Here is a 27,973-nt window from a genome sequence, read left to right as displayed (position 1 = left end):
ACCCGCGCCCGGTTGCCACATGTCCTACTGTGCGGGTAAAAATCATTTATATAAACTATTCCTCTTCAATATATTTCAATGTTTTCAACAGTGCATTGTTATGCGCCTTGGTGTCACATGACCTACTTTGCGGGCAAGGGAGAATACTATTCAAATAAGATACACTATACTAGTTTCCTGTGTGTGTGTGTTGAAGGGAGTAAACTATTCAAATATACAAAGTCATACTGACAAGTTCCCTGACTGAACTGTTCTGTGGCTGATACTGTGTATGTAATGAAGGGAGTTAACTATTTAAATAAACCAACTCGTACTGATAAGTTCCCTGAGCGAACTGTTCTGTGGCTGCTACTGTGTGGTTAAGGGAGATTAATGTTCAAATAAGCCATGATATACCAGAATATACCACACTGATATTTTCCCTTAGTGAACTGTTCTGTTGATGGGCGACACATGCCCTTCTATACGTGTAAGGGAGATAACTATTCAAATAGATAGTACCTAATTGATAGATTCCCTTAGTAAAATGTTCTGTGACTGGTTGACAAATGCTTTACTGTGCGAAAAAGGGAGATTGCTATTTAAATATATCAAAAACCGCTGATAGCTTTCCTTAGTAAAACTTAGTAAACTGTTCTGAGGCTAGGTTGGACATGCCAAAGTGTGCCGTTAAGGAATATCATTTTTCAGATATATCAAAAATCACTGATAGCTTCTTCCCCTTGTCTCCGTCTTACACATGTTTTCACAACCATCCCCCCCATTCACTCTCTCCTCCCCGGCCCCTCTCTCCTCCCGAGCTCACTCTCTACTACCCTTTATGATATTTTATTCCGTCTGTCTCCGCTCAAAAATCTCTCATACTCTCTTTATGTCTCTGTATCCCTATTTCTCTCTCCACTCTTCATTCACCCTTTTCATCACCTTATGTCTCCACTCTCTCTCTCTCTCTCTCTCTCGCTCTCTCTCTCTCTCTCTCTCTCTCTCTCTCTCTCTCTCTCTTTCTCTCTATATATATATATATATATATATATATATATATATATAAATATATATATATATATATATATATATATATATATATATATATATATATATATATATATATATATCATCACCCTATACTTCCTCTTTTTATTTCCCCTTTTCTACAATTTGCCCTTTATCACTCTTTTGCTTGCGCTCATTCTTTGTCTTCACACCTTCACTCCCCTTATCCCCTTATACCCTTCTTTACTCCTTAAACACCCCACCCCGCCTCATTAACTATACTCTTCTCGGTTTCATGGAAACATATCTCTCTCTCTTTCTCTCTCTCTCTCTCTCTCTCTCTCTCTCTCTTTCTCTCTCTCTCTCTCTCTCTCTCTCTCTCTCTCTCAAATGTACATCGAGTAGCGGACGTAGGGGTAGCGAAGGCGGCGCTTATTATCGTCACTCGGGTTAGGGCTCCAGTCACCTGCGCTATGAAGGCTTCTGTGTCTTTTAATGGCTCCTTGTGTTCTAAAGTGGCTCTGGGTGTTCTACAAAGGCCTTTGCCTATGGTTACGATAAGGGTTAGGGTAAGATGGTGGTTCATAGCCGCCGCCTATTTTGTATATTAGTAACCGTACCATTTCCGCCTTCTACCGGATGCAACCCATATACAATATTTGGTATTAGATATATTGGTAGTTGTAAATATTTACATAACCATATCAAATTCTTTCACATTACAAAATCATACCGTTATGTAGAACGCAAGAAGTCAGCCTTTAAAGGACTGGACATCCTAGGGCCATGGTAACGTTTAGTCTCAAACCCAAGTTCAGACTCGAAACCCAAAATGGCAAATCTTTATTTAGTTGTATTTCTTTATCTAGCAGTACGCTAAGTGTGAAAAATGTACAAATATTTACACAAGTTGTGTTAAACGAATAGAACATATAAGCTATTTTTGTCATAAAAAAGAATGCTTTTCTAGGTCTGGGTCTGAATTAAGACATGAGGATGATATGATATAAAAATGCCCAAAGGTTCAAATGTTTCGAAATATGATAAGAATCTTCTTTCACTTAGCGAGTGATCTTCAAATATGACTAAACAGAGGTCATACAAATACAGGATTTAACAATTATATCAAAACAATCATTACACATACACAAAAAGTATTTTAAAGGTATTTCATGTAGAGGCTTGTCGAATAATAAACGGAATAGTGTTCCATACATTTTTGGATAAGAAAACGAGTTCTTACCATAGTTGGTATTTTAGCAAAGTGAGCTGAGGTTTTTTTTGTATTGGACCTTAATGAGTATTTTATTGTTGACAATGAAATTACTTCGCTCAAAATTTTGGAATGAACAAAAGCAAATACTTAAAGATACTATTAAGTACTTGAAATCAATGGACATTCATAATTTTACTTTCTGAAAAAGCATCATCTTAACTTTTTAACATAGATCAGTATTTTACAGGAAGTGGAACCCCATGTCTTCCACACCAAACGTCAGCTACTGGCTTGGCTCCAGGATGTTACGGTAAGTCCACGTTAACGTCACGACCATACGTAATACACATTCAATTTAGGACTATCAATATGCGTAAATCCTATAATCTTACCCGGTGAGATTTGGGATATACCATTACGTCATATCTTGGAACCATCCTGTAAAGGAAATGTTTATGTCTTTTATGGTACGTCTTTGTAGTATAGATCTTTGAAACGATTAATGAATTAATAAATATATTACCTACTTTGACATTTTACTAGTCTTTTAAAAATACATTTCAACTCTGTATTATCAGAATTAATTTAAATAAACTTTCATAACAACTCGAAGCTATTGAACTTTTGTGCTACTGTTTCAGACAAGTTTCCACAGATGTTGTCTTCACCACACTTATCCAACCCAATTTTGACGCCCGGGTCGTTTAAATTCCAGTGCGATATTAATTTTGACCACGCTCGACGTGACGTCGGTTTTGACGTACAGTTCCTTTTTGACGACAAGCCCGACCGTAACGTCCCGCCCGTGCATATTACTGACGGGGTCACTAGGCACGCTGACCTGAATCAAAATCTTCTGAAGGGTCATATGGGGCAAAACGTAAGTCACTATATTGACTGTTAAAATATGACTTGTATTATTTACAAATTACAAGTATCAAAGCGCTAAAAGTACTGCAGGAAGGTAGCAATATAAAAAGGAGAAAAACAATATTGAAATGGGATCATTTACCGCTCACTGCTTCTTACGCTTTTTAAATACAAATGAGAATGTAAGTGAATGTAAAGATGTTGATGTGATTTCTAGCATTAGTTATAATGTATGTGTAAACAAATGTGAGCCAGTCTCATCAATGTGAGAAAACCTGTAATAACTCAAAACATGATTTTCGATATGTTCATTTAACTATTAAAGTGTGTTCGTTGATATTTTTATATTAGTATATTGCCTTTCCCATATACAACAGTGAAATACTGCACGCTGTAATGGAAAATCCGTATCACCAAACTGTCGTTTTCTGATTCCGTATCGTGCTAGTACCGTGTGTAGTTTATGAACCACTTTCGCGCCGCTAATAGCGTGGCAAAAATAACTGCTAAAATCTGTTGAATTTTAGATACTTAAAATTACCAAATTTTACTCACGCCACTAAAAGCACAAAGCAGAGAACACTTCCAACATATTTGTATCTAGACAAATAGTTGTTTGCCAATTCGAAGTTCATAAATTGTAACGTTATCATATACATGATCAGCTCGCAAATACAAAGAAGATAGCAAATTTGCGTCATCGATAGTAATAGCGATCGACTAACGAACTTCCCTCAACTCTGCATATATACTGATCGTTAAAAAATCCCATGAATATTCACTTTGTTAGAATGGCCGCGTTACGTCTTCATGAAATGACGATTAGTCTATACTCGTAAAATAAGTACAGGTTATGTTCGTTATTTTTCGCTGTGGCATTTAATAATTGCTCGTATTAGCAATTTGTTTATTTTGCTGAGATATAAAACCTTTTTTTTTTGCTCAAGAGAGTAAATTTTGTAACTTCTGACTTCGTTTCGCTGGAGTAGCCTCCCTTGCCTTGCCTATAATACACAAAAGTACATAACATATTCATACACGCAAGCCACTCCATATTTGGACATCAGACAGATATAGCGGTATAATCTAAATTAAATTAAAACCGAAAAATAAAAAGGAATAATTAAATAGTCAGGTATAAAATAAATGGAATGTTACGATAGGACTTAGGACCTGCGGTCTCGACGGATACGTGTTTAGACACCGAACTCGACGTGATACAGGTCACCAGGTTACGTAGTTTGAATATTATAGGTGAGCTGCGCTGTGCGGACATTCTTTCTAACTCCCCCGAAGCCTGGCACCCATTTCAACAGCACCTACATTCCGAGTAACATCTACTGGATCGGCATTAAGGTAGGTCATTTTGTAATCTGCCTTAAAGTGATTTCTTCGGAATCCTATAAGGGACATTGCGATCCCGTCCCTCGCCTTTTGAAAATGTTCAAGACAAACACGCAGTGGCCCAAATAGGATTCCATTCATTTCGGCATTATTAATCAATGAATTATCATGCTACCTCAGAACGAATTCTATATGTTCGTATGATAAGTATTAAAAGTTCAAATATGACAATAGATAACAATACATTTTTCATATTTCAATATATTTTTTAGATATTAATCTTTTAGACTGTTAAAAAGCCTTTGTCACCGATGTCAACATGACTAGCAAAAGAGCAGATTATGGTTTGCATGTAAGTAGTTCTTTCCTAATTGCACTTTTTAGACATACACAAACCGCCTTGTAGTCGGAGAAAATGAGAATCCGAAGACTGTTTCCATCTACTCTACAGTCCCCATCCGCTGTCCGCCCCAACACGCCAAAACATGCAACCTTGAGATTGAACTTGACCCCATAAACAATAACGGTATCTGTTTTGTTAACCATATTAACAAACAACGGCAGCAATATTTAAGTGTTGGATAATCGAAAACAATCATAACCGATCATCGAATCAAAATAGCCAATCATAATTGATCATCGAATCAATTGGAATGATTTCTTATGATTGCAATGGAATTAACATCTCTGTTTACTAAATTGACAACTATTATATCTTTTTGTATTTAAAAATTGGCCATCCATATTGCATTACAGAATAATACATTAGAAACAATGCATAAGTGGCTTGTTAGCAATATTAGTATTTCAACAACGGTAAATGTTTGTTAGAGAAAACAGCTTGTTAGCAGCTCCCATGCCACCACTATTTGGTGTTTTCATTTTTGTCTGAGCCTATGACAACCGAGGTTTTTCAAATGTTCTGTTCATTCATTTACGTAGATCGATTTTTGAAGAATGCACCAACATATAATTTCAAAGTGTTTACTTCATTTAGTCTATTTCACACCTTTTGTTAGTGTAGGTTTAATAGAGAAAGGTAGCATATACTTGGTGTTTGCAGTTTTTGACAAATGTACCAACAAACACACTCTACACCATTCGGAACTCCTCGGCCATTTTTTTCAAAAACAACATCGGATGTATGCCGGTACATCAATTGAAGTAGTTTGTATTTTTTTTAATTATATCGTTAATTAAACTTAGTGTTTTAGAGTTGTATTTATTGATCTAAGTTTAAATTGATTACCAGTGAAGTGTATTATTGCAAACATAATTAAGATTTCCAAGAGTTAAGACATTAAGTTTAACTGCTAAATAAAATTACTACGCGATCTACTTGCAGCGGACTTAAACGTACTTCTTTTTGAGTATGTAAACCGTCCAAATACATTCGAGGTTGTTTTTAAAAAAAAATGGCCGAGGGAGAAATGTTCTTAATTATGTATCCTAAACAGGACAGCTGACCCTTGTGAAAGATTGTAACGTGCACTTCACCCCGGCAATGTGGAACCCGAAGACAAACAGGGCAACCACCACTTTCCATGTAATTTCGAATTGTTTGCATTGTTTAAAAGTATTTTTAACGCCGCGCCTATCAAATACCAAACTATATATATAGTATATAACTCGTATACTTAATCGGTACAAATAAATAAGTAGTTTTTGTAACTAAATAAGTGAATGCTTAAAATATTTCTATAAATATCGGAATGCATCAATCTTCATATAATATTTCAGACATATAACATATTTATATGAAAAACTACAGAAACAAGCTCAGTAGCTTAAAGTTTAAACATTACCCCCGTTTAATGGCAAAGAGGTAAACGCCAAAGACATATAACATATAAACAAACAATTACAAACCAGAAACATGCAACAACAGCACAAAACTCCACAAAAACACAGTACATATATAATATATAAAAACAGGGGTGTTTGTCAAGGATTGTTAAGTACAGCCTTGAAACGGTCAGAAAAATGTACATTTACTGGGGGTTAAACTGGTTTATGTGCAAAACCTCACTCTTATCCCAACAATCCCGAATTAAGTTAAATCACAAAGAGTAAATCCTATCAAATGCACTTTATGGCTAATGTTTATTGCAGAATTGAAACATGACCAAGAAAGCATTGCTGCGAAGGCAAAAGGGAGATATGTATTTTGTTGTTCTTTGATCTAGTGGCCATGACTTACTAACTCGTTCGCACGACTTAATTATCTGCAAGTCTTGACCAAAACATAACTAAATTGGCAACAAAATAAATTCGTGCGAACGAGATATTAGGTTTTAGCCACAGCATCCAAAGCCATGACAACGAGATATTTAGCCGTGGCCAAGGCATACTGAGTCTTAGCCTATAACATCTAGGGCAAACACTCACATTGGTTAAACATTTATTTATTTACCAATGGGTTGAAATCTAGGGCAAACACTAACATTGGGTGGAAATCTAGGGCAAACACTAACAATCGGTGGAAATCTAGGGCAACACTAACTTTGGTTGGAAATCTAGGGCAAACACTAACATTAGTTGTAAATCTAGGGCAACACTAACATTGGTTGGAAATCTAAGGCAAACACTAACAATGGGTGGAAATCTAGGGCAACACTAACATTGGTTGGAAATCTAGACTAGCATTGGTTGGAAATCTAGGGCAACACTAACATTGGTTGGAAATCTAGGGCAAACACTAACATTGGTTGGAAATCTAGGGCAAACACTAACATTGATTGAAAATCTAGGGCAAACACTTGCATTGGTTCGAAATCTAGGGCAAACATTAACAATGGTTGGAAATCTAAGGCTTACACTAACATTGGTTGAAAATTTAGGGCAAAAACTAACATTGGTTGAAAATCTAGGGCAAACACTAACATTGGTTGGAAATCTAGGGCAAACATTAACAATGGTTGGAAATCTAAGGCAAACACTAACATTGGTTGAAAATCTAGGGCAAATACTTACATTGGTTGGAAATCTAGGGCAAACACTTACATTGGTTGGAAATCTAGGGCAAACACTATTATTGGTTGAAAATCTAGGGCAAACACTAACATTGGTTGGAAATCTAGGGCAAACACTGACATTAGTTTAACATCTAGGGCAAACACTTACATTGGTTTAACATCTAGGGCAAACACTTACATTGGTTTAACATCTAGGGCAAACACAAACATTTATTTCAAATTTAACATTTGGCGATAATCTAGGGTAAACACATACATTGGTTGGAAATCTAGGGCAAACATTTACATTGGTTGGAAATCTAGGGCAAACACTAGGTAAAACTTTAGGGATAATTTAACCATTTTCCCTAATGTATGTTGAAAAACAATTATAAACACTAACATTGGGTGTACATCTTAGGCAAATTCTAACATAAGGTGTAAATTTATGGCAATTTCTAACATTTGATGATCTTTGGCAAATTCTATGAGTTGCTTTAAATCTTAGGACAAATTTTAACATTATGTGTAAATTTAAGGCAAATTATATCATTGGGTATAAACTTAAGGCAATTTTAATTGAGTGAAGGTCTAGGGTTTTGTTTAACATTGATTGTGCTTTTGACCATACAGGTGTCTGCCACCAGGGACGGTAAGGCGGACAAGGATATTTTCCTGCATTTTAATCCCATTTATACCGCTGATGCCTCGCCCATCTTCAACAAATACCAAGTTCCGCTCATGCAGGTATGACAGGCATCGACTTTTTCCATTTTAGATTTCCTTTAATTGAACTTTGGATTTTTTTCCATTTGTTTAACTAATCAGAACATTGTCATAAACATTACACCAAAGCGTTGTTCAATATACAGTGTATGTAATTAGCGCTATTAGGAATGATTGTTATTATTACTTTTGTTTTGTTTTCATCTACTCTCAGTGTACTTGAAATTTGATTGTTTTAGAAATAGATAATCTTTTTTTAAAGGGACTCGTTCATGGTTTGTAAAATAGACTTTTTTATTACGAAATGAAGTGTGGCAAATCATTAGCAGTTTTAAATCTAAGTTACTGACTGCTGGAAACCTTCAACAAATATTGATATTTTCTCAAATATTGTCTTTAAAGTCCACATTTTTGAATGTTGTTACTAACATTCTTTAACAAAAGGCTGTAGAGTGATTGGTTAATTGACATTATAACGTGGTGCTACTAATGTTAAGATAAAGGTTTTAATATACATCAGCTAATTATGAGTCCCTGTGGGCGAGTGGATTAGGTGCCGGTTTTCTCTTTTTATTCTTGACTGTACCGGCGTGGGTTCCTTTTCACTACAACAAGGTTTGAAATTTCGGGATTTTATAATAAGAGTAATAATTATAATATAAAAGTAAAAAGATGCATTACCGGGAAAAGTTTGGTGACAAAACATGAGCGAGTCCCTTTAAAGTACACCCAATAATAAAAGAACAACAACACAGTCCTGTGTTTCTTTGTAGACGACCCACACTATCAATGCAAGTTTAATTTTTTACGAATAAAGGGAAAAAATACTATCACCTGTCCTTTATATCCTGACGTAATGGTAAAATAAATTATAATATTTTCTCATTTAAGATTTTAACAAAAGATAAAAACACGTCTACCTGTTCGTGTACGGACGACCCTCATTGTAGAACCTTGGATACAACCTTCACGAAGAAGGGCTCGTAAGTATTTACAATCTGACGTACCGTTTGATCCATTTTAACTCGAATCTATTTATACATTATGCGTTGTTAATTGTCTATCTGTTTTTTTAATAGCACCTGAATGTGATGTACTCATGGTGAACGTTTATAAACACTCAAAATCTACCCGACTCGTCCGTCGTGTGTCGCCTTTTTTCAGCACTTCTTTCTTTTTATCCACCTTGACTGTTTGGCATTGTTCTATTCCAGTGTAATATTTTATTCAAGTGGTTCAGGTACAATGACCGATTAAAACTTAACCCGGAGCTAAACAATACATAAAGCACCACTTTAAGAGTCTTGTTCATAATGCTTGTTCATGTAAACATAGGGCACAGCTCCACCACAGAAGTGTCGACAGCTCTTTTTCTTTGCACCACCGTAAAGTGGTGGAGCTATCGTTTAGAGGTCGTGTATTTGTATGGAGACGTCCATCATTTGACATGCTTTACATGCATCGTATTAGCTGAATACATGTGTTCTCCTCAATTGAAAGTTTAACAGGACAAGAGTTGACGGATTAAGTCGAGTTTCTATTTTGTATGTATGTTAAGACGATACCCTTTTATAAAACATAATGAACAACAATTCAAGCAAGTACTTTTAATTGTTATCATTACTAAGATGAATCTAAGTTCCATGAAAGAAATGTGAGCTGATTTGGCACGTTTGGTTGGCTATAGCGTTGCTTCGTTTATGTTTTTGTGTCCATTTCCATCCGGGGAAATCCATTTTCTAAGCGCAGCCTGCACATTATGTTTCCTTTTTATACACGAGCCCTTTCTATGGTGTGAAAATGTTCTCTAAAAAATAAGTATTACATATAATTTTTATTGCTTAACACTTCAGTGACACATGTAGTTACATTTATAAAGAATAAATTGTTTCTGACAACATGGCGCTCTCTTGATTTTGATATGTTTTACCGGGGTATATCAATTCATATCACCTCTGATTACTTCCATCACTTAGTAGAAACGTTAAAACTATGCTTACCTTGACTCCAAGTATGATAATGAATATATATTTACGCTTGAACCTACTCAACTGCGTCGTTGGTGTCTTGCATCAAAATTCGTACTGTCTTCATTTACCTCATGTAGTTAAAAATCTCATTTTTCTATGCTTTGGAAGGTCATTGTTCCAAAATGAAACATTATTTATATTCAATAATGTTGTTAATGGAGTGAATTGTTCTACTTCCAGTTAAACAAAATGCAAAAAATATTGATAAAAATATGAAACTGCGTTTTCTTTCTTTGTACATTTCAGCTATCTTGACTATTACTTGATCGGAGAGTTTACCATGTATAACAGCACCACCAGAGACTTCCAGGTGAGTGTGTAGGCGTATTTTGGAGTTTACCATGTATAAAAGAACAACCAGAGACTTCCAGGTGAGTGGGTAGGCGTATTTTGGAGATTACCATGTATAAAAGAACAACCAGAGACTTCCAGGTAAGTGGGTAGGCGTATTTTGGAGTTTACCATGTATAAAAGCACAACCAGAGACTTCCAGGTGAGTGGGTAAGCGAATTTTGGAGGCTACCATGTATAAAAGCACAACCAGAGACTTCCAGGTGAGTGGGTAGGCGAATTTTGGAGTTTACCATGTATAAAAGCACAACCAGAGACTTCCATGTGAGTGTGTAGGCGAATATTGGAGTTTACCATGTATAAAAGCACAACCAGAGACTTCCAGGTGAGTGGGTAGGCGAATTTTGGAGTTTACCATGTATAAAAGCACCACCAGAGATTTCCAGGTGAGTGTGTAGGCGAATTTTGGAGTTTACCACGTATAAGAGCACCACCAGAGACTTTCAGGTGAGTGGGTAGGCGTATTTTGGAGTTTACCATGTATAAAAGCACAACCAGAGACTTCCAGGTAAGTGTGTAGGCGAATTGTGGAGTTTATCATGTATAAAAGCACAACCAGAGACTTCCAGGTGAGTGGGTAGGCGTACTTTAGAGTTGAATTTTGGAGTTTACCATGTATAAACGAACAACCAGAGACTTCCAGGTGAGTGGGTAGGCGAATTTTGGAGTTTACAATGTATAAAAGAACAACCAGAGACTTCCAGGGGAGTGGGTAGGTGAATTTTGGAGTTTACCATGAATAAAGAACAACCAGAGACTTCCAGGTGAGTGGGTAGGCGTATTTTGGAGTATACCATGTATTAAAGCACAACCAGAGACTTCCAGGTGAGTGGGTAGGCGTATTTTGGATTTTACCATGTAAAAAAGAACAACCCGAGACTTCCAGGTGAGTGGGTAGGCGAATTTTGGAGTTCACCATGTATAAAAGCACAACCAGAGACTTCCAGGTGAGTGGGTAGGCGAATTTTGGAGTTTACCATGTATAAAAGCACAACCAGAGACTTCCAGGTAAGTGGGTAGGCGAATTTTGGAGTTTACCATGTATAAAAGCACAACCAGAGACTTCCAGGTGAGTGAGTAGGTGAATTTTGGAGTTTACCATGTATAAAAGAACAACCAGAGACTTCCAGGTAAGTGGTAGTGAATTTTGGAGTTTACCATGTATAAAAGCACAACCAGAGACTTCCAGGTGAGTGGGTAGGCGAATTTTGGAGGCTACCATGTATAAAAGCACAACCAGAGACTTCCAGGTGAGTGGGTAGGCGAATTTTGGAGTGTACCATGTATAAAAGCACAACCAGAGACTTCCATGTGAGGGGGTAGGCGAATTTTTGAGTTTACCATGTATAAAAACACAACCAGAGACTTCCAGGTGAGTGTGTAGGCGAATTTTGGAGTTTACCCTGTATAAAAGCACAACCAGAGACTTCCAGGTGAGTGGGTAGGCGAATTTTGCAGTATACCATGTATAAAAGCACAACCAGAGACTTCCAGGTGAGTGGGTAGGCGTATTTTGGAGTTTACCATGTATAAAAGCACAACCAGAGACTTCCAGGTGAGTGTGTAGGCGAATTTTGGAGTTTACCATGTATAAAAGCACAACCAGAGACTTCCAGGTGAGTGTGTAGGCGAATTTTGGAGTTTACCATGTATAAAAGCACAACCAGAGACTTCCAGGTGAGTGGGTAGGCGAATTTTGGAGTTTACCATGTATTAAAGCACAACCAGAGACTTCCAGGTGAGTGTGTAGGCGAATTTTGGAGTTTACCACGTATAAAAGCACTACCAGAGACTTTCAGGTGAGTGGGTAGGCGTATTTTGGAGTTTACCACGTATAAAAGCACAACCAGAGACTTCCAGGTAAGTGTGTAGGCGAATTTTGGAGTTTACCATGTATAAAAGCATAACCAGAGACTTTCAGGTGAGTGGGTAGGCGTATTTTGGAGTTGAATTTTGGAGTTTACCATGTATAAAAGAACAACCAGAGACTTCCAGGTGAGTGGGTAGGCGAATTTTGGAGTTTACCATGTATAAAAGCACAACCAGAGACTTCCAGGGGAGTGGGTAGGGGAATTTTGGAGTTTACCATGTATAAAAGAACAACCAGAGACTTCCAGGTGAGTGGGTAGGCGTATTTTGGAGTTTACCATGTATAAAAGCACAACCAGAGACTTCCAGGTGAGTGGGTAGGTGAATTTTGGAGTTTACCATGTATAAAAGAACAACCAGAGACTTCCAGGTGAGTGGGTAGGCGAATTTTCGAGTTTACCATGTATAAAAGCACAACCAGAGACTTCCAGGTGAGTGGGTAGGCGAATTTTGGAGTTTACCATGTATAAAAGCACAACCAGAGACTTCCAGGTGAGTGGGTAGGCGAATTTTGGAGTTTACCATGTATAAAAGCACAACCAGAGACTTCCATGTGAGTGGGTAGGCGAATTTTGTAGTTTACCATGTATAAAAGCACAACCAGAGACTTCCAGGTGAGTGGGTAGGCGAATTTTGGAGATTACCATGTATAAAAGCACCACCAGAGACTTCCAGGTGAGTGGGTAGGCGAATTTTGGAGTTTCCCCATGTATAAAAGCACAACCAGTGACTTCCAGGTGAGTGGGTAGGCGTATTTTGGAACAAGCGTCGCTCTATTAATGCTGCGACAAAAAAAATCGGCCTTAAACACTATGTTTTGGTATTGTTTGCCGAAAGTCTGTTAGTTTCTACAAAAGATTGTGCATTTTTGCACATGCGGATGAGTTGCTCTGTCATGTTTTGGCTTACATCGGATATAAGATTGCCCGAATTATATTCACCTTTTGCGTTTGAATAACAATTAATATTTACACCTCAACGTCCAGTTATCGAACGGTCTTTCGATAATTACGAATATGTTCCGATGAACGCAACATCTTCGAATATGTTCGGTTTGCGAATCATCGCGTTTTAAAATAAATTGAAAATTGTTTATCTTGTTTTTGTTTGTATTGTTTCTATTTTACGTAAATAATCCTCTAACTTATAAACTCTGAAGTGATTACATTTTCCCGCGTTATAATGACATTATAAGATAATCTGTTTTACGGTTACGGTCGGGTCGGTCCATTTACAGAATGGATGAGAATGCATTACTGTAAAGTTTTCTTAAATAAAATCTAGTATTTTCAAAACAATTTTGTGAAGAAATAATGCACTGTTAGTTTAAATATAAGTAATTAATTGCGTGATTGATGTCATTATCGGGGATATAACCGCAGCTTGGATGGTTAGAGTACGCGTGGAGTCCTTCGGACTGCAAATACCAGCTTGGATGTAATGAATTTGAGCCTTCTGTGCTTTTCAGGTACAAGTAAGGACGTGGAAATGTAATCACAGAGTGTCATGTAACTGCGGAGTCGCAATGAAAGAGGGAAATAACGTCGTAATTCTCGACATGTGCCACACACAGTACGGGACTTCTTTTCCGCGTATAGTTTTTCCCAACAATAGCTCTCATAGAATGGTGGTCAACAGGGACAAAGCAGGGAACAGTTGGACTGTAGGCAGTTATGACTTCCTAATGCATCAATCAAATGTAACCACGCCCCCCTCCCCAGGTCCGGGGAATAGCGGGGACTTTGACTTTCAGTCCAGCCAATCCCGGGTAAAATCCTCGCCCTGCGGGAACAAACTGCTGGTAAAATCCCCGCCAAATGCCCCCGCACCCCGGGGACATCCTAGGTAAGGCCCAATCCCATCTTTTTGGCGCGAAAACAAAACCACCGCATTCACCAGGCACTGCGGGGCCACTTCGAAGTTAAAAACACGGCCCATTTCCCCCGCATTCCCCGGTAAGCCCCCGGACCTGGGGGCCGTGGTTACAGTTGACTGGTACATAAAACGTTCATTCTTTAGCATTACTAATTTTTGTTTATGCCAACAATTCAAATAAAAAAAACACATAATACGACCGACACAAAATTATTGCATAATTGCCTTTAAATGTCACGATATATTTCATATGTGTATTCAGTAAACGAACAACAACATGTCTATTCAAACATATTCGGAACGAATGGCCGAACAAATCGAAAACGTATTAATTAACTTTCTGAACAGAATGTGACGAGCGATCCGAAGGAGTATACACGTAAATGATCTGGCAATGAAATGAAAACAAATCGTTTTGATTTATCTTTTTGAAAACAGGTGAGTTTTCCGTCAGGCGCCCAGGTCAAAGTAACAAACTCCCGTGGCGTAGCATTGAACGTGCACATTACTGCCCCTGAAGTCGACTTCTCCGGAACGGAGGGTCTGTGTGGCTTTTTTGACGGAAACAGGGACAACGACCTAACGTATCCGACAGGAAAGATTGCCACCTTCCCGACCAATCGTTCACAGAATAATAACTTCGTCGAAAGCTGGAGGTTAATTAGTTTAACTAAAAAATAAGTAGTAAATATATTTAGTTCTGATTTAATCTAATAATGTTAGACTTACAGGGGGTCCAACGTGTTTTGTGTTTTCCGAAATTTAATTCAGGGAAATGTGTGATGCGGAATGAAATGGCGTTGTTCGAAGGGATTTCGGTGTTTTGGGAGGATATTTTCACCTGGTAAATATGTTATATCATTTTCTCGCAAAATCACGAAAATCCGTTTTAAAACAGTAGTAGTCTACCCCCCCCCCCACCACCACCACCGCATCACACATTTCCCTCACTTATAATTCGGAAAACACAAAAACACACTGGGCCTGTGGACGACCATCGGAAAAAGTATATACATGAATAAGGAATCCGTCTCAAAAATAAGCTTGTTCTATGATAGCTCCATTTACCCTCATGTTAAATGTTAGTAATCATTTGAAAGGTATTCCTTTACTGATAACTATTATTTAAAAAATAAAGGAACGAACGTACATAACACATACAGTTTGTAAATGTGCTCTTTATTACATCTGCAAACGGTCTTAAATGACATTTTTGAATGGCTTAACATCTGCTACCTTATTTTCGAAATTGTAGTGATTTTCTGCACACAACACCAGCTTAATCAAAGTTAGTTTGAATGAAGCCCCTTCAACATATGTCGCGTAACAGATATACAACAAGTGTACGGCAGAAAATTGGTGAAAATCGTAGGAGAGTCATGGGTGCGTCGTAAATAATAAGGACATCATGCCCCATCACACAAGGCCACGTTCCCACTACGTCCTCAAAACCTGGCAGGACAAAGTCAAAACTTGGTCAACGTAGATGGAACGCAATAGACACCGATAAGGACGTGGTATGGTCTTTATGGACGTGAAGGACGTGAATGATGTTAGTGGACTTTGAACATGTTCAAAAAACGTAGTGAGGACGTGGTCGAATCAGGACGTAGTAAGAACTTAACAATAACGTATTAACGACGACATGGACGTAGTGACGGCATACCTTAAACCTAGTTAGACTTGGTTGACGTAGTGCAAGCGTTGTACTGGACGGGAAATATTGAATTGCGTTCTCATAGCCATGTCTCTAAGTTACCATTGCGTTCTTGCTACGTCAATGGAGTTCTCACCATAACCTCTCTAAACTTTTTCTTCGACTATGGTACGTTCGTGCCACGTTGTAGAAGACCTCGTTCGGTTGTAAATACGTTTTTTTCGGTGCTTTATACGTCAAAGACACGTTTGTATCAGGTTCTTAACACGTCCTGTCAGGTTCTGAACAGTGATCGAGTATCAATACGGGATACAACTCCCCTATAACTTCATTTTATAGCAACAAATGAAAAAATGAAATACAATTAATGAAATAAATGAAAACAGTGAGTTATAAATAGAACAATATAATTACATCTCGATCACATTTACAAATAAATTCAAGTCATAAGAACGTAATGAGGACGTGATAAGCACTTGGTAAGCGCGTGGTGCAATCACCCTGGTCTTAGTAAACACGTACAAAGAACGCATTTGACGTGGTGCGCGCGTATTGAAAACGCATTGGGTGTGGTGCGCGCGTGAAGATGTGCGCAGGAAGAACGTATTTGGAACGTGTGAGACGCAGCGAATGCCTGACAGGGACGCAGTAAGGACGTAGTATGAACTTTAGTTAAGCATTTTTTAAGAACTTGACCGCGCCCTCGCTGCGTTCGTCGAAATTGCCAGGACATAGTGCGGTCTTCATGTTCTTCGTCTAGTGTGATGAGGGCAGATTTTTAGGTGTTTTATGAAGTATTTCATAAGATTTTTGGGACATCTGAGGTGAACAGGCCACAATATCACGAACATACTTAAGTCAAATCTCAAACTCAATCCAACTCATTTTACCATGTAAATACAAAATATTATTCAAAATCTTGCATGTTTTTATACTTTTTGAAAACGTATTTTCTCATAGAATGTATTATTGAAACATTTTGACAATATTTCAAAGAAATCTTATTCCAGAGCAAAAATAAACTTAAGTAATTGTTAAAAGGCAATAAATTGTACTCAAGTACATTTTTGGTTGTAGAATATCTTTCCATTGAAATCTCGATCAAAGGTTTCAATCAACATATTCAATGATAACGGGGTTCGACTGTATTATATGTGATCTCTACAATCCACCTCTCCCACACCTTCTTCAGTCCTTTCTATCGTAGCCCCGTCTATATCATACGACAAACGATTGTAGCTTGTATACGTGGCAGGTGCTTTATGTAGAAAAACGTTCTTTTTAATATATGATGTTGACTTATTAATTAAGAAAAAAAGTATTGATATGATGGCTCCGATGTTCGCAGGATTCCAGTTGGCGACTCGTTTTTCGACAAGACCCCAGCCATTGACCCAAAACTGAACAGAGACATGTATTACTGCAAGTGTGATCAGAAGGTGAAGGGTCAAGTCACGTGCAGTATCGATGGCAACACGGCACGTCCTGCCGTCTATGTAAGCGTTTATTATAAGTTACGGGGTTAGTAGGTGACCCGATATGGGATATACGGGTCAAAGGAAACCATATCAGATGAGAGCTCGACTCGAACCCGAATATGTTTTCTGCACCCCGTATATCCCATATCGGTTCACCTACTTACCCCGTAACGTATATATCACGTCGACAACCTGTTAACATGTTTAAATATTTCATTTATTCATCGGAATATTCAGCGAAATCGGAAATAGACGCCTTTTTGGTACGAACAAAAATTGGTAACCCAATATGAAAAATATGGGGTCACCACGTGACCAGTCCTGGACCAATGACGTTGCGTCATTCATGTTGGAGGCGTGATATAGAACTATATGGTCACATAATCATATGTACAAAACTGGAATGAATATGATCAATAATAATCATGTTGACGATATTTTATAATCCACAGATCATGTCATTTGATGAAACTTAAGATTATAAAATTCTCAATTGCGACAACTTATAGCGGCATACAATATCTAACACATTTCGGAACTTTGTTGTTGAATGAACGTGCCGAAAGCTGGTGATTGATGTTTATTGCCGTGGATCTAGACCAGACTTCGATAAAATATTTTGGTAGTAATGTTTAACTTTCTGGGAAGAAAATCAAGGCCGATTTCTCGAAGTCTGTTATTACACGATTAAGCTAAGATCACTATTTCTGTTCTTTGATAGTTTGTGAAAAAGTTTTTGGAAGATTTTGACTGTTGATTGGGGTTTATCTGTCTGATAATCATAAAAAAGACTATGTTTTATTTATCAAACTTAGGTTTTAGTAGGAAGTTTTGCTTAACAAAATAAGCTACTTAAGAATGTTAAGCTTAAGAAGTTTCGATAAATCAGGGCCTGGGGTTCAATCTGTTTAGAAAGACAATTTTCATATACACTCTAATCCTATTTTATATATTATTTTTGTTTATAAATAGTTATGTAATATTTTATTTAACAAATTGATAAGTCAATTACTAGTATATGTTCGATATCAGGGTGAACTGAACCCCGCAAATGGTCGCCGTCGGCGTGCCGCCAGTACCACACTCCCAGATGATTACCCCGCCGACTACTACTTCGACTACGGTCTCTGTAAGTAACACGGGGAAAAGATGTTGAGTTGAGTTGAGTTGAGTATTTAATATAACGTTAACTTGGAATTCTTTAAATTGAAAAAGTATACTATAAACATGCTGAAGAAAATTATTGATTAACCTTAAAAATACTTACTGTAATGGGAGAATAACGCTATAACAGTAAGCTTAAAAAGTCCACAACAAGTCTATCCGAAATTGTTCTGTACTAATCACAACCACTCCTAATTTTCGTGTTTTAGTGTCTCGAATTTCGTAATTCAATTAAACAAAAAAAAGAACTCGTAGCAATGCACGAGTCAATTAAACCACGCCCCCCCCCCCAGGGTTCGAGAAATAGCTTGACTCTCGGTCCAGCCAATCCCGAGTAAAATCCCCGCCCTATGGGATACCTAGGTAAGGCCCATTCCCGCTATTTTCTGAGCGAAAACAAAACCACCGAAATTTACTCGGCACTGTAAGGCCACCTGAAAGGTAAAAACACGGCCCATTTCCCCGCTATCTTCGGTTAACCCTGGACCTGAACAAATACCTCGTATTCTTGATTTCGACAAATTCATGAATTTAAAGTGTACTGAGCGTGAGGAAATACAAATTTGCCACTTCGTTCACAAGGGACAGAAGCAAAGTATGTTCTATGTTTTCATAGCCTATATATACTATATATACACAGTTCAGATGTGGCTTCGTTTACTGTTTACCAGTAAGCCACAACAGAGATGGATGTTTGGACCTTTAATATTACAACACACAACAAAGAATCGCTCAAAGCCGTTAGTAACGCATTTGAAAATTGTGGTCTTTAAAGAAGATATTTGAGCAGAATGAACGTTTTGACATATATTTTTTTGTCTTGGAACGAGCCAATTTATTCAAAACTGCAGGTTACCCATTCATATAAGACTGCTGACAAAAAATAGTCACATATTTTTCTATTTAAGAAATTAAGTTTAAAAATTGATGTTTTATGCATTTTTCTTAAACCGTTAGTCAAGCTTTAAAGGGGCTGTCTCACGAATTGGCACCAAAAAAACGTTGTTTTTTCTGTAACGAATCTCAGGACAATTATCTAATAGAATGTGTTACGCTTTGATATCATAATTGTAAATAAAATACCAAAATGTAAAAAAAATGTGTCGGAGACCGGGTTCGAACCCGTGTCGCCAAAATATTAGTCCAGCGACGTACTCACTGAGCTACAAAGGCTTACTCCAATCGCGTGACATAATTAAGCTATACACCTACCTTGGTAATATCACGTGATAACACCGACTAGCCAATCACGCATAAGGAATGAATTATACCTGGTAGACATACCCAGTAATATTTTTTAATGGAAAAATACGAAATAACTGCTAAACTTAAATAAATTGTAATCTGTGTGGAACTTCAGTTACTAAGTTTCAATGCATTGTACACATCGATGCCAAGTTTATGTCAGTTTTCGACAACTTTCTCTTTTTTTCGCTTTTTTATCATACGTGAGACAGCCCCTTTAAACCATAGAACATCACTTTTCGAGCGGAAATATGAAAATCTGCGATCTGATCTTTTGTCAGCAGTCTTTTATCATTGGTTTGTAGATATTTACGCAAACATTTGCTCATTCCAAGACAAAAGATAAAGAACAGTTGTCAAAATGGTAAATCTGTGAGAGTGCAGCATTAACATTATAAAAAGTCCCTACAAGACCAACAATTGCATGTCGTTGTTCCTAACATTGCAAACATTAGCTACCTTTGGAAAAAACATCTTTACTTGTATTTCTTCCAAATAAATAAATATATGAATATATTTTGCAGCGTTTCAGCCCCAACTGTTAGCGAACTTTCCGAGTGTTAACGGAAAATCCCGAGCGGAAGCGGAAAACGCCTGTAACTCTGCGATCGATAATAACCCGACTTTACAACAGTGCATTGCCAAGGCGGGGCTAGATTTCTCCAACGAAAAGGATATTTGTATAGAAGACTTTAAGGTAATTTTCTGATAATATGACAAAGGATGGATTAAAAACTAGGGAATGGCTTAAATGAAAGGTTTAGTGATGCGACCGTCAAATAAGCATAAATACCACTTAAAGCTGCACTCTTACAGATTAACCATTTAAACAACTTTTTTTTGTCTTGGAAAGAGCAATTTTTGCGTAAATATCTGCCAACTAATGATATAACATTGCTGACAAAAAAATCAGATCGTAGATTTTGTTTTATGGCTTGAAATGTTACTAACGGTTTAAGAAAAATACATAAAACATCAATTTTTGACGTTACATATACAAATCTACGATCTGATTTTTTGTCAGCAGTCTTATAAAACTGGTTTTCATGGATTTTCGTAAAAATTGGCTCGTTCCAAGACAAAAAATAAGAAGTTGTCAAAACGTTCAATCTGTGAGAGTGCAGCTTTAACAATTGTAGAATTGACCAATATGCCGTTTCTTTATAGTGTCATAGTAAAACGTATGTGAAATGAAACGCTCTTGATATCTAAGGCGTTTTTTTAATATTATCAATGTCATGGCCATCATTCGTTCTGTATTTGTTTTATCTATAAGACATTTCATTCATTTTCAATGGGGTTTTTCCCCAGTATTTTGACAACGGAGAGCTAGTCCGAAGCGCCCTGCATACAGCCATATACAAATGCATCGACCACGTGCTACGTAACGTCTCGCTCCACGACACCAGCGGTAATCCACCTGCATACGTCACCAGCGAGCTCTGTCCGGATTACGATTGTAATGATAATGGCGCATGTGCGAACGGAACTTGTATCTGTAACCATGGTTTCGTAGGTGATTCGTGTGAGATAAACTCACAGAAGGCACCAATGCTTTATGGAGTTATAAGGTATGTGCTTCTATCAATGTGATTACATATGTATTCCGAACCGACACATTTCGGTAAACCTCTTTTCCGTAAACTATCCGAAACGACGGTTGTGATTATAAGTATCTTCCATGGCCGAGAGTGTAAGATAGGTTCATTCCGACCCGAGCGTAGGGTGTTTTGCGGAAACGAGGTTTACCGAGTTTCCGCAAAACACCCTGCGCGAGGGTCGGGATGAATCTATCTTACACGAGTGACTATGGTAGATGCCTTTTCTCCCACCTCAGTTCAACAAAATTAAGTAAAAATGTATTTTTTTGCTGTAACTATTTTGTGCGTAGTGAAAATAAATGCGTATGGATATGTGATAATACGTGGTTGTCATGGCTATGCGCGCATTGATTCAGTTTATGTTAATAGTCAAATCGGCCTTTAAATAGTTCTGAGGAGAGTGAATCATTATTTCTTGAAAGGTGCGTGACAACCTTTTTATGGAGATATTTGAAGCGAGAAATAATTAATTAGCAATCTAAATATTGCAACAAAACAAGGTTTCTATGATGCTACAGACGACAGTCTTTAACAAGGGAGGTTATTACAATGTGATGACCATTAAAAAGGAGTTCCATACGGGCGTTTTATCTTTGCCCGTGGGCAAGATAAGAATTTCTAGAATGGTTAAATGTTTGGATCTACTTATCTGAGGTGAGAGAAACATCCATCTTCCACGAAGGCTCATGGTAGTTGCTTATCCTGACAAACGAAGCATTTAACGTTTTTGCTGGTTCATGAATTCTTTTGTTACCTTGCACTCATGTTCGTAGTAATTAATGTCTAAACAGTCCGTAATTTTGGGGCTTAATTAGTTCCAGGCTCGGAACAATTAAAGAATGTCACAGAACAATAATAATTTGACATTAAAATAAAAATCCTTTTAACTTCGATAATTTTATAGTGTTCATAAAAGTTTTTAAAAACAATACGTTGAACTCCACAAATCGCATCAATTGCCATTCAAACTTATTCGTACTGAACTACAAGTTAGTATTAATATTTTGTATGTATAAAGTAGTATGGGTTTTTTTTATTTGAATGTTGGTGTTTACCCATTGTATTAAATTCCACTTCATTGATAAGTCTTCTGGGTTCGATTTCAAATCAGAAATGTTTTCTGCGTGAAAAACTTGAAAGAATATCCGAAACTCGTTTTCATTTAAATTCTTCCAAAAATTAATACTAAAAGCTGATCAACGGTGAATATTAAAATTATCAATGCACAGAAGAGTACCATAATGAAATGACAAAAATACATTCCATAGTTGCTTTTAAAATACATTACATTCACGTTCAAATACAGACGAAATATGTAGAGCATGAGACAGTAAAAGAACACTAATATTCCTATCAATAAGAATTTTAAGTAATTTCATAAAGCACTGAAATTGGGGTGATGTTCATGTTTCATTGTATAAGCGTATTAAAAGAGGTATACTGTATCGTATAAAGCAATCTTATGTGACTACGGTCGCCAAAAAAAATCCCATTTTAATTGGGTATGATTTGAAAAGTCATTAAGCCGTAAACCGTACGGGCGCGTAGCTGCCTATACGCGAATACGCGGCTGGAATCTACATGATTCTGACAAAAAAAAATATTAAACAAAATAATCAGCCAAAGTTGCAGTATGCGTACTTGACTACATGATCCTAAAACTGCACATTTTCCAGAACTAAATAAAGCACCTCCGAACGCCCAGAATGCACCAGATTACACCATGGTTTTTAAATTTTCTGAGGGGGCATGCTCCCGAACCCCCCAAGCACAATTATGAATCCACATAAATAGAGGGCTAGCTACGCCCCTGCTGTACTTTTAAAAAGCTACAATGCAAGCCATGACAATTGAATACAATTGTAGGTTTGCAAATAACTCTTATTGGTCTGTATAATATCAATGTATTGACCAGATATCTTAGTTCTTTAACGTATATACATCTTATGTTTCATCAGCACGTCATATATCGGGAAGTCGGTACTATGTGACGTCACAGACCGCGAATGCGTGACGTCATATGTGCACGGGGACAATATTTACGACAACTCTCGTCTCTCATGTAAAGTCCGCGTCATGCAGGTGAGTATCGCTGCTGAATGGCCACTTCCCAGGTGTTAATTATCACAATTATTTAGTTGCCAATGGTAGGATTTAATTCTTTCGTTATCATAACATTTGACACAGTTGCATGATCTGATTCATTTTGGGGCTAATACCTGGTTGTTAAGTCTCAGATAAAATGCATCCTGGAATATACTTCACATTAATTGATGCTTGCCGATTAGTAAGTTTCTTAACGGTCATAATACGGCGCATAAAAAGCGCGAAAGTCGTACACTGTCTTGTTTGTTTTCAGTTTGACGGTCATGGATTCGTTTACAAGGGCCACACATTCACTACCGGCGTGGTTTACAGGAGCATGTATGACGTCGGATGTCGCCTACCAACTAAGGCTTTCATTGGGGGTCAGTTTAGGGGCAGGGGTTGGAGTAAAAACCATTTCGAGTGCAAAATAAACGTGTGGGTTATGTTTAACATTGTTTTCTATTGTGTTGTGGCAGCATTGGTCAAATTGGGGATACGTGACAATTTTCTTTAGTCACAGAATACATGCTATCCATGTAATTTTGACGAGCAGTTGGAAACATAGTTATGGTCATTAGTGTAAAAAAATGTGACTGACAGTACCCGTATTCTTTTTCGTTACGTTATGATGATAATGGTGGTAATAATATTGTTTACCAATTATAACATTTAAATAACGGAACATAAAACAAACCTATTTGCACAGGTCAGACTGTTGTTGGCTTCAACATTTCCGTGACAAACGACGGCCACACATACAGTAATGAGATAACTGCCGTACGGACAGACAGCCACTGTGCCAACTGTCTAAAATCAGGGACGTCGTGTACTGTGAAGGTAATCTATCCAGTGCACCATCATGATTTTTCTTATTTAGCACGTATTAACTTAAAAAACATAAACAGTATTGCATTTACTAAACATAAAAAAAAACTTAGTGAAAAGTTGGCTTGCCGCTTTAGTATTGGAGCTGAGAACACGTGTAGATTTAAACGGTTTCCATGTGTACATAATAAAACTATACAAGCATGATTAAAATAATTAAAAGCTAACGCCCGAACGTGTTTCAGCCTGGCACCTGTCTGATTGAGGGTAACTGTAGGACGGCGGGGGAGGTAAATGCTAAAAACAAGAACCAGCAATGTGACCCTACACACAGTCAGACAGCATGGGCCAGTAAGTTTTGTACACGTTGTTATATAGGGAGTTAATTCAACCGCAGATTATAAGTATCAATCATGTTTTTTCAGTCCGAATAGAAAAATCCGACCCGAGAGCATGCGGAAGGCTTGCCGAGTTACCGGCCTCGCAGCGTGTCCGGAAGTCGAATTTTTCGATCCGGCCCGAAAATTAATGCTTTATATTTTTTCTTGTTTACATGAAATTATTGATTTCTGGAACAATTGACGTAGAAACCGCATTTTTGTACATTTTACCAAAAAGTGCGTGCGATGTTTTTACTGACGTCATGAAGCGTAGTAATATAAGTAATATAAGATCACTATTGACGTCAAATAGTTCCTCTAAAAATCGCGTTCTTGACGATTATTTTCTTTCATTTCAAATAAAAAGTATTGCAAACTTAAACATCCGATTGCGCTGTATTAAAATTGCAATATGTACTTTTCACAAACCATACAATCAAAAATGAGTTGATTCAACCGCAGATTATAAGTATCTGGATAGAAAAATCCGTTGTTGCGCGTGACTCATCTTGCATAGGGTTAATAAGACGGGATTTCCAGTACTGGCCACATGACCGGAAACACACAAAAGTTTGCAAGAAAATATCTTGAAGACGATCAAAATGTTTATATTGCCAAGTTTATTTTTTAAATGTATCAGTCACTCTCATATCAGAGATACATGTTTGCATATGCAAACGTTCCACTAACTTGAGAGCAAAGAGTAAGGGGGGGGGGGGTCAGGCGGCTGGTCAGTCTCGATGAACATACCATACTCTGACATTGACCTTTTACCTCTTCAGATACCCAGCCCGTAACCCCCGCGGAGAGCCACACCGTCACCACCCCACCCACCGCTCCACAAGGTGGAACCTATTTGAAGAGATTTGATATCTGGACGTTGTAAGTAATAGACTTATTTGAATAGGAATACAACTGCGACAATACTGTTAGTATTTATGCACCAGTCAATTCATTATTGTGACCTGTTTTGGCACGAAGACAAAACCACCGCATTCATCCGGCACTGCGAGGGCACCTGGAAGGTTAAAACACGGCCCATTTCCACAGGGGGGGGGGGGGGAAGCATCTGCCTGTGCCGGTATTCATAAATCATCTTTAGTCAAATTAAAAGGAAAGAATAAGTGGGTTTTTTTAAATATCTTTATTCAATAAAATCAATGTCGATAAAGTATTCCGGATAATATGTTTTAATAATTATATCATATGATCAGTCAGATACTTAAGGAAATGACTTAAGATGCTTTACGAATACTGGCAAGGAATGGTGATTTATTATATTAAATTATAATGTGTTCATAATCTAATCCGACCTTTTCATGTATATAGTTAAAAACAAAATCACCATCATTGGCCGATATTGCCACCTAAAGCTTTTCAATAAATCGTGTATTGTAATAGATTGTTACAAACTATTAACATTTAATTATATTACCTGTATTGAAAGTGAAAGTAGATAGAAAAAAATAAAAAGGTATAAAGTCTGGTTTATTGGTCTTAGGCATTTCAATGTTAGAACCAAACACAGGTTTTGAAACCAGAAACTATTTATTATCTTTAAAAATTCAAACCATAATGCAGCCAATGGGCGCGGACATGCATTCATGAAAACTAACAAACAAAGTTAAAGACAATTAAGTAGCCTTTTTGCATAGTATGTGGTTTTAATAAATTTTGACAACCTTTTAAATAATTTTTGACAACCTTTTAAAATCTGAAACACTTGCGAAAATGAGCATCATGTGAAACTTCATTTTTACACAAAATTCATAAGCAAGTTGAAATCAAAGAAATCGAGCTCCTGGAAAGAAAAAGAATGGGTCAGTTTTATAGTAACTTCGTCAGACCAAACTTCATATTAGTTGAATTAACTTAGTCAATAGGAGAGAATTAATAAGGTCGAATAATGCGGGAAAAAAATTACCTGATTTGTGCTCTTTTGCCCTACTTCCTGTGTGTACGATACTATTTGAGTTCTAAGCGACAAAATTATTTCCACACACTGTTAGTTCTTTACATAGTTGCATTTCAAGGTCATTTGAGCGTATCGTTGATATAAACTGTCTTGTACCGGAAAAAATCTAACTACAATTACTGCAAATAATTCTGCATGCATACCTCCTTTCGTGAATAGCAAATTAAATTGTTATATTTATTTCAATGCCCTCTAAGCTCACAGAGCGGATGTCAGTGTGCTCATAATCACGCGCTGTACACGTGCGCGTGCTGTGACGTAGGCGGATGTCAGTGTCAAGCGCCACATTCCAACCAGTGTGTGAAGTGTGAGGATACACATATATGCGGACATCGTGAGTGAAAACAAATGGATAGCTTCAAGTTTAGAGTTTATAGATGGATTCATGATAACTTTTAATCTAAAAGCTGTGATATTTTGTTCGTAGTTTAACATATTTGACAGGTATATTTGCTCAGACGTATGATTTGTTTCAGGAAATTAATATACATTACGTTGATACCAACATAATCATAATGTATGTATGATTATTTAGGCTATACGAACATTATTTTCATGAAAACATTTTTTTTCAATAAACTTGACTAATAAAAGTGATTACCATGAAATTAAGTAATCAATCATCAATAGAAGCACTGACTTGTCCGCATTTACTTATTAGATGTCTGTTTCTGATTGATGTCTCAATAATTCAAGTCTTGGTTTTTCCTGAACGCTTGATACATGTTCTACATATGCGACACCAATACCGCCATTTCGCCTTTCCCTAGCTCTGGCTGCCCCCAGCAACGGTGTGGACGGCTATACGATCGCCATAAGCGGCTGCAAATGCAGATTTGACCCTAGCCAGTCAAACTGTGCATGCTGCAGGATAGGTAAGGTTTACCACAGGAGTTTTATTTCAGGGTCTTAGTGAAGTTACACATTTTGAGATAATTCAAATTAGATAATTATATGTCGGGGAATGTGCAGACAAGACAAGACAAGGGATAATAGGTATATTCAGGCAAACTTTCAATACGATTCATATGTCGGTAGACGCGCTGTACACGTGCGCGTCAATTAATAGAGTCAGACTAGGGATAAGACATTCCCATAAAACGCACTTCATTGTGATTATTTTTTGTCTTCAACAGTTTTCTTAATCGAAAGTAAATTAAATAATATTTAGTTAAAATTATCAAAATGAATTTCCGTCCGTTGCAGGCATTGGTGCGTGTCCTTGTGGACGGACCCAGCGGAACCAATGTGCCGCCTGTGACTTTATGTACCAGTGCGGCAACAAGCCATGGATATTCGGACCGCCGATGGCCTAGGGCCAACTTGGATATTTGA

General features: G+C 37.4%; 1 protein-coding gene across 1 annotated transcript; it reads left to right on the top strand.

The window, feature by feature from the left end:
- LOC128219199 (von Willebrand factor D and EGF domain-containing protein-like) lies at nt 1–27,973 on the top strand. Its single transcript, XM_052927011.1, has 23 exons — nt 1–35; nt 2,454–2,516; nt 2,848–3,086; nt 4,331–4,432; nt 4,805–4,946; nt 5,878–5,966; nt 8,008–8,121; nt 8,992–9,083; nt 10,377–10,440; nt 13,819–14,013; nt 14,664–14,881; nt 17,231–17,378; nt 18,393–18,489; nt 20,294–20,466; nt 21,081–21,340; nt 23,329–23,452; nt 23,730–23,838; nt 24,165–24,295; nt 24,529–24,634; nt 25,446–25,545; nt 26,836–26,972; nt 27,409–27,513; nt 27,845–27,973. Exons 1-23 carry the CDS (start codon nt 20–22, stop codon nt 27,952–27,954), a joined length of 2,934 nt encoding a protein of 977 aa, XP_052782971.1. The 5' UTR covers nt 1–19; the 3' UTR covers nt 27,955–27,973.

The sequence above is a fragment of the Mya arenaria genome, chromosome 15 (assembly GCF_026914265.1).
Source record: "Mya arenaria isolate MELC-2E11 chromosome 15, ASM2691426v1".
Classification (NCBI taxonomy): domain Eukaryota; kingdom Metazoa; phylum Mollusca; class Bivalvia; order Myida; family Myidae; genus Mya; species Mya arenaria.
The sequence above is the reverse complement of the archived record's forward strand: the minus strand, read 5'-3'. Positions and strand labels throughout refer to the sequence as shown.